Source organism: Lepidochelys olivacea (assembly GCF_965140295.1).
Source record: "Lepidochelys olivacea isolate rLepOli2 genome assembly, chromosome: 2".
Lineage (NCBI taxonomy): Eukaryota > Metazoa > Chordata > Testudines > Cheloniidae > Lepidochelys > Lepidochelys olivacea.
The window spans coordinates 249,682,423-249,696,639 of NC_140412.1; the positions used below are offsets into that span (position 1 = coordinate 249,682,423).

Sequence of the window (14,217 nt, forward strand, 5' to 3'; positions counted from 1 at the left end):
GTAACAAACGCTACAATTTAAACTTTAACAATATTTAAGAACTAGCATAAAGATGACCTTTTGTGAGAGCTTGCTTGTTAAAGGGAGAAAAAATAATTATACCTAACCTCCCCTTGCCAACTATATACCAAATGTGATGTCTCACATTTTTATGTACTAAATTAATCATCCTGTGACAAGCAGCTCTTTCAATAACACACTAATTTACAGAAGCAATATTATTCTATTTATCATGCCCAGGTCCTTCATGTTGCTCTCTCCATGAGATCTTCCCTACTTTGGCCAACTATTAAACCCCTTCATGCTTTTGAGGCCTCATGTGGACAGCTGCAGGGATCTAGAGAAGATGGGGAATGTTGAGTTAATGCTGTTCCTTAACTGTTGAGTTCACTTTTGTCTGATATAGTTGACTGTCAGAAAACTCTAGCTTTATAAATTTAGTCTTCAGCCCAACTGGACACAACTATTATCATTGGTCTTCTGTCTTATTTGCATCAGTGCTCAGGCTAGACTGTTTTCTTTCTAATGAAGGTAAAGATGAGAGTGAATGGATATTGAACACATAAGGTTCTTTGATATTTCCTGCCGCAGTGACACACCTATAAATATAGGATCCACCAAATCTGGGTTAAGGGCAAACTATATCTGATGATGAAAACTTGTCATTAAAATTATAACTTTATTTTCTTTTTCTGAGTGTTTTCATAAAGCTGAGCATGTTATCTTCTGTATTGCTCTAGGTCAAGGATGAACAACATCAGTGTTCTTTGGGAAATTTCAAGCTTCCTCTGAGCCAACTGCTGGCAAGTGAAGATCTAACTATGCATCAGCGGTTCCAGCTTAACAATTCTGGTCCAAACAGCACCATAAACATGAAGATGGCACTCAGGGTATTATAAGGGTCTTTTTTAATTCATGTATATAATAAGATTCCAGGACTTTCTGTGTGTCCGTCTGAAACCTAGAATGTCTGAGTCAGTGTGAAGTGATGGAAACAACTACAACCATGTCGAGAGCTGCTTTTGTTTTACATATCTCTGGGTTGAATCATCACTGGGATTTGCAGTCTGTAATAGCCCAGTATTTAAAGTTCTCAGCCATTTTCAGCTTTTTTACACTTTATATATGGCAGCACTAGTTTTTACCGAGGATATGTTTGAGTTGAGATAGCATGTAGCCTGTATTTTCTGGCTTTAAGGGAAGGACAACATATTGTACTGTGTGCTGTTCTTAGTTGTGGAAGGGTGGAGATTAACGTTGATGACGATGTAGACTGAGAATTACAAAAAGCGTATTCTGTAACATTAGTCCAGTGCTGAGTTGTCCTCAGCTTGTCAATGGCATAGAAAAGTGACTTCAAAATAAAGTTGCAGACAGCTAGGTAGATGTGCATTGTGTTGGACATTGGTGATCTCCCTGTTTTGAGTCCTGATGAATTGGAAGCTCTGTCCCCGCACATTGCATAACTAACAGTAGGCTGCAATACATTCAAATCCAACTTTATTTTGGGTAGTATCTCTTACACAGATTGTATCCCCAAAATACTTTGCAGAGTTAAATATAAAAAATTGGGGATAAATTAGACTATTCTGGAGCAAATATACTGTACATTGATGAATACATGAAATGCACATCTAAAGAGAGTGAAATTAAGGGATATGGACAAGAAGGAAAAAAAAATCTGATGTAAGATGAAATTTGAAAAGAGATGAGGCAGAAAGCTACTTGAAGGCTTTCCAGATGGCAAGAGCTGCACAATAGACGATTCTTGCACCAGCAGTCGCCATATTGTGGGAAGGAATAATGAGGATGAAAATGCCAGATGAGTGGGGAAAATAGTGAGTAGTTTTAATAGTTCATTAATTTTAATATGCAATTTCCGTACAGAGAACCAGGTGTTGGGCTTTGCAGTGCGGAAGTATTCCCATGACAGCAAGCATGAATAAAAGTTAGACTAATGCTAAATGAAGGCACAAAAGCATGCCAAAAATGTGTTACCTTACCAAAAATCTGGTAGAAATAAATATGTATGATCATGCAGACCACTAATGTTTTTACTGCCTCTAGGTACTGTCTCTTGAAAAGCCAGAGCGGTCTCCAGATCATCAGCACTCAGCTCAAGTAAAGAGGCCGTCTGTTTCCAAAGACTCAAGAAAAGCTTCTTTTAAGCCTCAGGTCCCTGTTTCACCACCAGCTGATTCACACAAACCTGTTCCAGCTTCCCCAGTGACCGAGAGTGATAAAAAGACTGATCTAGCTGAAAAAAGTCATCCTCCTAATGCCAGTCCTCAGTGGCCAACAGATCTCAACCGAAGCTCCTCCAGTCTCCTTGCCTCCAACGTCACCTATTCTCCCAGCCACCTCTCAGTCAAAGAACCAACTCCAAGTATAGCCTCAGACATATCGCTGCCCATCGCCACACAGGAGCTACGTCAGAGACTGCGACAACTTGAAAAGTAGAGTGTTAAATACTTGTTCATTACAATACACTTAAGTTGCTCTTGTAAAGCACTGTCAGTACCACTACCAAAAGGGAAGAGCCTACTCATTTTGATTTTTCTAACTGCCAGGACTGCAGTCAGCTTGGTGTTTGAAAATCAGTCTCTGGTCTTTCTGCTTCCTAACTCCCCAGAAAGAAAGATTCTGCAATTAGAATTTAGTTGTTAAATTTGTTAATGTACAAGGTAGAATAAATTCCAGCTTATGCTCCATAGCGATATTGGCTGTGCAGTGCAAAGAGGAATGAAATCATTATTTTTGTCAATAAAGTAAGCAAGAATGCAAATGAGAAGACCTACAATAAGCAGATAGGTCAAATAAGAAGGTACCATTTTTACATTTATCTTTCACACCATAACCACACTTTAAAGAATGCCCATATAATATTAGTTCATTATGGACTAGTGAATTGCAGCCCACTTTTCCATGGGATCCTACTAATATTAATGTAACAAAGTCAGTTAGTTATGTTGAGTCTGGTCTTTGAGTAGGTGAAAGCAGGGTTGACTGCTAAAGGACTTAACATGAAATCTAGTATGTTTAATAACCACACTGTTTCTATTAGACTAATGAGGATTGCAGCAAATAGTCCTCAGTGCTGTTTAAATTTCCTTTTATTTTTCTTCTGTATTTGGAGTTCTCAAAGGATCTTCATGCTTCTCACTAAAGATAGTGTGGAAAAGCACAACCACCATTCTATTCTGCATATATAATTCAACTGATCTGTTCTTTTATATGCCATTTATATAGCGTGTAATGTTCTATTTCTTTTCACAGTGGAACAACGCTGGGACAGTCTCCATTAGGGCAAATTCAGTTGACAATTCGTCACAGCTCACAAAGAAACAAACTTATTGTGGTGGTGCATTCCTGCAGGTAAAGCCAGCATATCAAACTGTATATTTTTGCATGACGCTTGGCATATCTACCAATGTCCAGTCTCTTCTTCCATCCTTAGACTGGTCTGGTTGGCTGGAGCTCTTTTAAGGCCACATGTTAGAGTATGATAATATGCAAATGCCAAAATCATATACTGTTGTACTCATCAGTGGTAGACAGACTAAGTCATAAAATCGCCACTACTGCCATTAGATGATAGTTCTCAACAGTGACATCCAGATTATATCAGCAGGAACTGAAAGCCACATGTAGGAGCTGCTGTCACTCTGTGAGAAGATATTCAAAACCCCAGTGCAATTTGGAGAGGCAGCATTGTCTAGCGGATAGGGGTATGGACTGAAAGTCAAGGCATGGGCTGTGTACCCAGCACTCATCTGGTCTGTGACCTTGGGCAAGTTACTTCACCTCTCTGTGCCCCCTTTCCCTTCCCATCCTGTCTGTCTTATCTGTTCATACTGCAATGTAAACTATATGTAGCAGGGACTGTTGTGATAATTGGGCCTACAAATTTGTTAAGATCATGCATGTTAAACAAGAGAATTGTGGAACCAGAAATCAGTGAACCAAAATGGATGTGTTGAAAACTAGGCCTAATTGGTGGACAAAATAATGTGGGGATGGGCTATTCCATCCAGCATTCCCTTTTGGGGTTCTTAAAGAAAGTAGGAGAAAAAATGGCTACTGAAGTGAGCCTCAACAGCTCCCCACCATCTCTTGTGGCCACAAGTCACCTTCTTAATCCTGAGAAATGTCCTGACCAAGCCAGGCCAGAGAGAGGGACCCAGATGAAATTGCCACTTCCACCACCTTCAGCTAAATCCCAATCACCACCTGGGATATGAAACTTTGTTGTTTCTTCTCCTCCTCCATGTGTCCTTTTCCTTTCCTATCTTATTTTGTCTCTTTACTATCTTTCTCTTGTTTCCTTTTGTCTAATGAGAGTCTAGCTTAGCTGCCCAAGAATACATATTTTGCAACACTGCTCAAAGCCTGTGACTAGAGAATCAGCTAAAAGCAATGCCCTAAACAGCCTGATGCTTGTACAAGTTTGGCAGGTCTCAGAGTAGCTGACAAGACCATCTGTTGTGCCTGTGTTTTTCCAGCAGTGAGATTGCAAGTGCAAGTCAGCATCAGAGACAGAAGCTGCATTTTCTATCTTTGCTGTTCTTTTTTCTCCGTTTGTCTTGTCTTCTTAGACAACACAATCGGACTTTAATAACAGCCACAACAACAGCACTATCCCTGCTCAACTAACTTCTTCTCTTTTCCTCAAAAGAACAGTTATTACCATCTTCGATACCATCTAAGAGACTGTTAAACAAAGGGAGGTTTTCTTCAGCTAAAGGGAAAGGGAAAAAGGGATGTTGTTAAAATGAAAACCTTATTTAATACTTTGTATCTCAAATGCTTTAACTGTTTTTCCTTTTTCTGTTTCTCTAATAAAATGCTAAAAGGATTTTACTGCTGTGTTTGCCATGGTACTAAGCAGGCTGAGGTCTCTGTATACCAAATGCCAAACCTTGTTTAATACTGTGTAATGTTGGACTGGGTCATGTGTAATACTTTTAGACCACATAATCTATCCAAATTAATACAACAGGACTATCTCTTACTAGGTATTAATATAGCACCTATCACAACAGGGCTCTGATCTCAATTGGTGCTGCTGGGAACTACTGCATTACAATTAATAGTACCCACGAACAAGCAATTATTGCTAGTTTAACAACATCCAACACTGCAGAAATGCAATGCTGGTAGTAAACAGCTCAAAAAAGTTGACTATTGTCTTCACACTCACCTGTCAAAGAACTTAATGTATTTCAAAAGGCTTATTTCCACTTGGCTTGGTGCTCAAAGCACAACAGGTTTTCATATATTAAACATAATAGATACACATATAGGAGATTAAATGAATGCTCTGAACCTTCTAAATTACAGTGACAATTTTATAGAAGTTAGAGAGGTGGAAAATTGCTGTTAAGTAAGGCTATGACTTTGTCACGGAATCCGTGACTTCCGGAGACCCGTGTGACTACAGCCCACGGAAGCTGGGAGCTGCGGGTCCCCCCACCACCTGCAATGGCTGGGAGCATGGGTGCCCCACAGCTTCTGGCCACAGTAGGTGTGTGTGTGTGGGGGGATCCTGCAGCTCCAAGCCGGGGCCTGTGTGGGCAGTATGGTGACCTTGCAGCTCCCCATTTTGTCACGCATATTTTTAGTAAAAGTCATGGACAGGTCATGGGCTTCTGTGAATTTTTCTTTATTGCCTGTGACCTGTTAGTCTCCAAGGTGCCACAAGTACTCCTTTTCTTTTTGTGACCTGTCCATGACTCTTACTAAAAATATGCATGACAAAATCTTAGCCTTACTGTTAAGCCATGTAGTCAATCTTGCTTGCAAGGCAGGATTTTTCCCTAGAGTATGTTTTGTTAGTTTTTTGTCCAACCTAGTTTGAAATCTTGCAGGCTCTTGGGCTTTCTCCGCTTATTTTAGAAGACTTTCCCACAGTGTTAAGTATTCAATTGTTAGGAATTTTTTCCAGGTATTGTTCTGTTCAATTCATCACATCCTTCCCAGGTGTCTATCACCTTTAGTTCTCCCTAAGCAATTCTTCTCCCTCTGCAATGTCTACATGACTCAAATACTTGTAGTTCACTTCATGTCCCCACTTAGTCACTGTTTGGCCAAACAATCATCAGCAGTTCTTAATTTAACAAAGGATGAAAGTGTAAGTCGACTAAAAAAGTGCAGCCAAATAGGAAGCAAGCACATTTCTCCTTGTTGTATTTAACAAGCTCTAACTATTTTCTAACCTGTTTTTCTCTTTGGGTGGGGATTCTCTTTGGGTTCTTTAATCACAGAAATTTAATCGCCTTTTCAGAGGAGGGATCTGACCCGTATGTCCGAATGTATTTATTACCTGACAAGAGAAGATCAGGAAGAAGAAAAACACATGTATCAAAGAAGACATTAAACCCAGTGTTCGATCAAACGTATGTTGCATTTTCAGTTTACTAGTTTTACATTATGTAATAGGCAAAGCTGTTAAACTTCTATTGCATGAACTAGAGGTAGGCTGGAAATTTTCAAACAAAGAGTCATCCTTAGATTCTTAGTCAGGTTTTTGTGTTTTACTCTCTGTTCCCACTGAGTTCATTAAGGCCTTGTCTAGTCTGACAAAAATTTGGCACCAGTCTCTTCTACCAATGGGAATTGGTGGAAACAGTAGTGTAGACAGGGCACTTGTCTTTATCGCCATATAATTTAATCCTTGAGCTTGATCTGTTATAGAACTTCCACTGTTGTTAGCACTGGTGATGAATTAGAAGTCCCACTTTTGCTAGTGCAAACACAGCCTAAAGACATTTCTTCAGAGCTGAAAGTTTTCAGACATGTCTCACTGCTGCTAACTGATTTGACTCCACTGATATTAGGAACATTGAGAGCCCTAGATGGGTAGCTGACTGGCATTTTAAGCTCTATGTCATCTAATCTTGCTCAGAGAAGTTCTAATTAACACATTTATTCAAGTCGTGTTAGCAGCTAGTGAGGTGTCTACATTATGGCTCTCACCATTCGTAATACCTTTAGAGACAAACAGGTGTTAGTAGCAGTGGGAAACTTCTGAAAAAATTTGCCGAATGTAGGTAGGACCTAAAAGCATTGTTTGTATTTTGAGGCTGATTCAGATCAAGACCAATTTACAAAGGTATCAGGGCAACATCCATGCCCTTTGTAAATATGATGTTGGTATGAGTGAAATTAGATTTTTATATGAATTTGTAAGGCTTTCAAACATTAAATTTCGTATACAGCTCCATTGTAACCAACAGTTTCACTCTGTGTTCTAACTCTTGAGAACCAACAAATAACCAAGTTAACTTTTATTGGTTTTTGTGTTAAAATGATTAAAAGTTTAAAACTTACATATATCTCTTGTGAACATAAGATAGGTTTAAAAAGCCAGAGTTGTCTCTGTTTCCATATATTGCATTATAAATAGTCTGCTTTCCATGTTGATTGGTTTCATGAATTAAAAAAATACATGGATTTGCTTCTGCTTCAGGGAGTAGGGAGGACTTGGGGCAAAATTTTCCTCTTCAGTCCACACTGACATTGATGGACATTGTACGTGAAGAATACATAGCACGGAACTGCAATGTAGATAAGAGATTTAGGCTACATCAGAGAGAATTCTGCTGTTTAAATCAGTATTTCAGAGCTTTGAAAATAAGCTATGGAATAAGATCAGAATTTGGTTTTCTAGAACGCGTTTCATATTCAAGGTGTGATATTGGGTATGTGCACTGCACTAGCTTGACCTCTGGTATTGTAGAAACCAAGGTTTACTGGCAAAAAATAGTAATCCACAGGTGGCATTTGGCACCACAGAAAGAGCAACATTATAAATGATGGAACATATGTATACATTAAACCTGTAAACAGAAAATCAAGGCACAAAAATAATAAATCAAAGCCTAAAAACACAAAAGAAAGCTGAGGTTACTCCCAGTCTCCTGAGCAACATGGGGCAGTCATAGGCTGAGGATTTTAAATAGTGGCTCTTTTTCCTGCCTCTATGTGATCATTCTGCCTGGAACTAGGCCTATTTGCCAGCATGCCAATACTGAGGCAGAAGAGGGCCTTTCAAAGTGGCATGTTTCCTGTGAGGATTATTTCCTAGCCTGCCTTGCAAGACTTCTCCCTTACAAAGCCAGTCTGGAAACAAGATCTTCCCTTTGTAGAATGGCCAAAGTGTCTCAGTCCCAAGTGCACCCTCCACACAGATGAGCTTCTGACAGTAACCCTTGCTCAGTCCTTACAAAGATTTGGGACTGTAGCAGGGAATGCTAGGGTGCTTGGCGTTTACCTGTAGCCAGGTCAGTAGACCAGCACATTTGGTCTTTTGTATAATGGAAGGAGGGGACTATCTTCAGTCAGTCAAATGTTGGAGTAGCATCAGTCCATTTTGCTACCAGAGCCCTGGTTTTTAGATCTTTAAAAATAGACAAGAAAAACAAGACGGTTGTTAAAATCCACGGAGGCTTCCCGAAGACTACATCTCCATCCTCCCCCATCCAGGTGACAGATTTGAGTTTCTTTGTTTGACAAAACAAAGTGCTTTACAGAGCAATGGGTCAGGTGACAATAGATGTGAATGCTCAGCTGGAGTCACTATGGTAGAGAGGCTTCCCTCACTCTCCAGAAGTGCAGAGGTCCCAGATGTAAAGGAACAAAATGCATTCCACTCTGTGAGTGGGGAGGATTTCAGAGTCTGCTTGGTTCCTTGTGTGTTGTTGTGGGGAAGAATTGGGAAGGGACTCTGACAGAAGGGCATGAGGGCCAGTGGCTCTGCTGCTGTACAGACCCACCAGCTGTTTCCCCCTGGAGAATGGGGACATTGAGCCATGGAGTCTGATGCAGCCTTGAATCTTGATTATAAAATGAGAAGCAGCACTACAGCCTGGAGAGTAGGATTCCTCCTCCTATTTCCCCCAGATAACCAATCATCAGCCCATTGATTAGCACTAGGTGCTAGGAACAGGATCAAACCCTATAGCTCTGAACATTTGATTTAAGCCTTGAACACTTTATTGAAGGGAAATGTTGGACAGGACAGTGGGATTATCCTCCTCTCTTCCTTCTTTTTCTCCCTCTATAGTCCATACCTTATTTGTTGTATGCTTTTATTTTGTGGTGTAAAAGAAATGCTCTAGAAATGGGTCAATGAGAATTGTGGTGTTTAGCAGCAGCAACAAAACTAGCACAGTTCAAAGCATATTACATGTTTCAGGCATGAAATCCTCACTAAAACGGTATTTTTTCCATGTTAGCTTTGATTTCAGTGTTTCTCTACCTGACGTGCAGAAGAGGACACTAGATGTAGCAGTGAAGAACAGTGGTGGTTTCTTGTCCAAAGACAAAGGGCTGCTTGGCAAGGTAAGTTGAAAACATGCTGAAAAATGTCATGTAGCAAGTCACAGCTATAAAGACTAAAACCCTTGGGCCTAAGCCTGATTGAGTGAGTGCCTGGTTCAGATCTATTGTTTTTCAAAATCAGTGGCATTCTATACCTCAAGCCTCAGTGAGGACAGGAACAAATGACAAGAGGTGGGAAGAATGGCAGACCAGGAGATGGCAGAAAGTGGGAGGATAATACGCTCCTGCAGAAATGTACACAAGTGTTCTAAATGCCTAACTTAGTGATGGTACAGACAGATAAGGGGTAATAGAACATGGATGAAATTCCAGAAAATGGTCTCCCAGAATTGCAGATCCTGAAAATGGGATCTGAGCCACTTGATTTACTTTAAATTATTATTCCTGCAAGTAATTGTAGGGCCATTGTAAGGGCATGTTTACTTGGTGTGGAACTGAACTTTTCAAAGTACACACAAGAAATTCACACACAGTAATTAAAATAACAAAATGTACAAAGACATGAAGAGAACCTCTGTCAAAGACCTTCTATGCCCCTGAACAAGTTAATCTGTCAACCCAGTTCACCATCCTGCAAGACCTATTTAATCTCCACAATGCCCAGGAAAGGTTTTGGGGAAAAACAGGCAAGACTTGCAGTCCTGGAAGTCACCAGATCTGGGCTCTGATGGACTGAGTAAGGGATTCCAGACCTGAGGACCTTTCATACCTTTCACAATGAATTGTCTGCTGCCAGCTTCCTCCCATTTAAACTAGGGGGCTTTTAGCATGAGCATATCAGCCACTCAGAGCTGCCATGATATCACAGGAGCGAATGTTGATCTTTCAAGTGGCCTGGACCCAAACTACTTATAGATCAAAATCAACAACTTAAACCTCCTCTAGAAATCAACCGGTATCAAATACATATGCCAGCATGTGTGTAAAATGCCCTCTGCTGGCAATATTGCTTTCAGTGTAGCCCAGTGTCAAATTCTGACCATTTAAAGAGAAGTTTAGACTTAAATATGCACCCAGTGCATTGATTGTCTATTTAACATCCCTCTCACAGTTATTGATACCTCTGGCATCTGAAGAACTCACCAAAGGCTGGACCCAGTGGTGAGTATGGTAACGTTTTGGTGGGTTTTCAATAACATAACTCTACTTTAAATAATAATTCCTCTTTGCTCTGTCCCTTTTTAGGTATGACTTAACAGAAGATGGTACAAAGCCACATGTTGTAACCTAGGCACCATTAGACACCAGGAGTTCCCCCTAGCATACTTCTGCTAGCCTTTATATATTTTAAAAGCATTGTTCTCACAGATGTATCAATATTATTTTTATAGCTTCATTTATTTACTTATTAGACACACCCCAATAGTTTTATAATACTTGGACATGATATGTAGATTTAGCCAATCTTATTCTTAAACTTTGTATTTTAATTTGCTGAACTACTTTTCATGATGTTACTGTAATGTGCAATGGTATGGTAGAGTAACCTCTTGTGTTTAAATTGAACTTTATGGCAGTTGTACCTATTAGAAAGTGAAAAGATGCTGTTCTGCTGTTTTCCTGCCTTGTTTTATATATCACGAGGTACACTGTACCATGTAAATATATACTATTTTTTTTATATAATTTTTCCATCCTGGTTTGAAGTCAGAAGAAAACAGATCAAGGATATAGATATTTTCTTCTAAATGCATGTTAAATTCTTTGGACAAATCTAGTTTTGCCCTTGCAGCAAAATGGTCTTAAAATGATTAATTTTGTGGATTTTTTTTTTAATTGAAAGACATTATTAAGATTTAACAGTGTGATTCTGGCCCTGTAAGGCTAGTAAAAGAAAACATACACAACATTAATATTTTAATATTTATATAGAAATGTATTATTGGAAAGTCATTCTAGAGAATATAATAAATGTGTTTTAGAGTTGAGAGTTCTAGAAACGTATGAAGAAAGGATTGTCATGGTCCATGAATCTACGCATATAAATCTGGGGTTTCATTTGATGCAGCAATGAAGACATATAAACAGTACAATATTTTATTATGAAGATTGACTTATTATTTCTTATTGGTGTAATTTATTCCCCATAATTTATAGCACTGTACCTATGATCTTCTGAAAGAATGGTGAGGACAGTCAACTTCCATATTAGAAACCAGGTCTCATAAATAACCACTCGTGGACTGTCCTAACAATTGCATTGTCATTACACTGACAAATAAGGTATATGAAGCATCTTATAATTCAGGCTCATCAAATAGACACAGTAGTCTTTTTATTATACAGAATATGTATAATATTAAAGTGGAGCACAAACTGGAAAAAAAACCCATGAAATCCAGAATTGACACTCTTTCCGTAATTGCTTCATTGCTGCCTAATGTACCTAGTACATGAGGCAAAATGCACCCCCACTGCTACCATGTGCCAGGTAGGTTCTTTTGAAACATTGCTGTATTCTTCTACCAGGACCCACAACAATGTAGATAACACACACCAGCAAGAAAGTAGACAATTGAGAGTTGAGGACAAGCCACTACAACCTTCCTGCTATGAATCACTGTTTTTGTATCCAATTTGTTTTCCTTTTTGAAAGCTTTCTCAGACTGTTATAAAATGTGCATTATGAACGCAAGAGACCAGTGCAGCTCTTTCAGAGCCATTAGCCTCATGATCTTGGGTAAATATGCAATTAGACAATAGAAGTGTAGTATTTAGTTAAGAGTCTGGAATTGAGTCTTAGCCAAGAAAGAATTTTTAAGGCAGAATAAACTCCTGAAAAAATAGCTTTATAATATAATTACTGACAGAACCTTAATTCTAGATGTAGAATATACCTACGTTACTAAATATACCAAAGTGCCTATCGTAGACATAGCCTGTAGTTTCCATCAAAATTAAGCATCAGCCCATTTTAGTTTGATATCAGTCTGTGTTTTCACACAATTTATCTATTACACACATACTTATATATACAGTGGAACTCTTTTATAGTGAGGTCATTTTATTTCACAAAACAACGTCAGCAGACAAAACTCTCACTGGGAGTTTTGAAAGCATTTAGACTACAGGACTGAGCTGTACCCTATAACCATAAGAAAACTGGAGAATTTCCCACTTCATATAACAAGTCTGCCTCTTGTTCAAGTTCACTAAAGGTTCCACTCTATATTAATGGGTATGTATAAATATGTACACACATTCATTATCTACACACACAATGGAATATATTACGAAATATAACTTTTCTTGTGGAATAATCATTTATCCCTTTACACTGTAGGGAGGAGGAACAGAGAGAGAATTGATGTAGATGCAAATGAAGGTGCAGAAAGTACGAGCTGATGTAAGTAAGGGAGGTGTAGCTCAGTGGCATTGCCTTTTGCCTCAGTTCAGCTTCTAGGAGGAAGGATTTTTGGTGTAAATGTAGTTGACAGCTGTGGTTAACACCATGACCAGTGACATCAAGGAGTTCAATCCCTATCTAAAGGCTAAATTTTCAGCCCCACTATGGTTCAGCTCTAAATGCTAACTTGAGGAAGAAGTTAGACTTTGTGCTGGATCACAAATAACTGCATGTTTTTCCTTCTTTAGTCCGTAGGGGGAAAATGCGGTGTTTGTGGTCAAGACAAGTGGTAGTAACACAAAATGGAGGAGAAAGTAAATGTAGAATTTATAGTACCAATTTGCAAAATAGCTCAGCACTCACCGTCGGGCCTAGATTTTCAAGATAGCCCAGCTCCACTTAGGTACCTAAAATGAAGAGGCCACATTTTCAAAATAATTGAGCACCCAACAGCTCCTGTTTGTTCTCAGTACTCACTGCTGGGTGCTTTACGAAAATCTGGTGTTGCGTAAAAAATGGATCCGAACAATTTGGTCCAAGTAAGAGAGTCTTTTTCTGCCCTAGGTAGTGCGTAAAAAAATCTGTGTGTCATAGTAACTGTTAGTCCTGGCTTGTTCTTTTGTTTGGGAAAAGAAAAAAGTGAGGATGTTTATTTTTCCTTTTGGTCCAAAAAAACCTGTCTCGTTAGTAAGTCAAGGTTTGAATGTCAGCTCATTAGCTTTCCATGTGGTTTGTTTGTTTATCCCGTGCCTTAGCATATGAACATATAAAGGTGTTTAAAATATGTTTTAAAACAAAAATGAGCTTTGTTAGCTGTATTTACCAACATTTATGTTCTATGGTATGGAAACGTTTTTTAGAAATGCTGCGCTTCATTGGGAAGAAGACCAGCACTCTTAAATTCAGAGCTGGCATAATCCAAACACAAATCACAGTGTGTCACTTGGATTAAAAGAGATGAATCTTTTGTTTGGAATCCTTCTTTAGCAGAGATGGGGCAATTGATGAGAATTGAAATGAGAACAAAGTGTGATCTATTTTGTACAGATTGCCTTTTTTGCTCATGTAATTCTACATTATGATGCATGTATTTATTCAATAAACAATTCATATGGAAGTCAGTGTGTTGCGGTTCCCTTTCCTGCAGGCCCTTGCAAGGAGACTAACTATAGCATCTTGCAGACCTGAAAATACTATGCTTTCCATTTTCAGAGTTGTGTGATGTATATACATTGGCTACTGTAATCAACACAGCACTCCCAGGAGGGATGGAGAGAGGTAAGAAGTATCCAGTTTTACTTGGAAAATTGAAGGAGAGAGGTTACATGATATGCCCAAAGCCACGCAGTTTGTTAGTGCAGAACTGGGATTAGCAAGCAGGAATTTGTAGGTTCTAGATCCTGCATTTTCAGTCCCCTCAATTCATGCTGACTCGCAAAACTATTTGCTGAAGGAGAGAAGTTGTCAAAATTCAAACACATTTTATGTTTCAGTTAGTCTTCACTTTCTGGAAAGATGCTGTGAGTGGA

General features: G+C 39.0%; 1 protein-coding gene across 2 annotated transcripts in view; it reads left to right on the top strand.

Moving 5' to 3' along the window:
* The window catches only part of ESYT2 (extended synaptotagmin 2), a 130,310-nt gene extending 116,505 nt beyond the window's left edge, over window positions 1-13,805 (top strand). For both annotated transcript variants that reach the window (XM_084618756.1, XM_084618757.1), the window contains 7 exons: window positions 741-890; window positions 2,068-2,456; window positions 3,277-3,375; window positions 6,264-6,395; window positions 9,237-9,342; window positions 10,394-10,443; window positions 10,528-13,805. In XM_084618756.1, coding sequence (XP_084474882.1) covers window positions 741-890; window positions 2,068-2,456; window positions 3,277-3,375; window positions 6,264-6,395; window positions 9,237-9,342; window positions 10,394-10,443; window positions 10,528-10,573 — 972 coding nt within the window. In that variant the 3' untranslated portion in view covers window positions 10,574-13,805. The remainder of the gene's footprint in view (window positions 1-740; window positions 891-2,067; window positions 2,457-3,276; window positions 3,376-6,263; window positions 6,396-9,236; window positions 9,343-10,393; window positions 10,444-10,527) is intronic.
* Window positions 13,806-14,217: the final 412 nt, after the last annotated feature.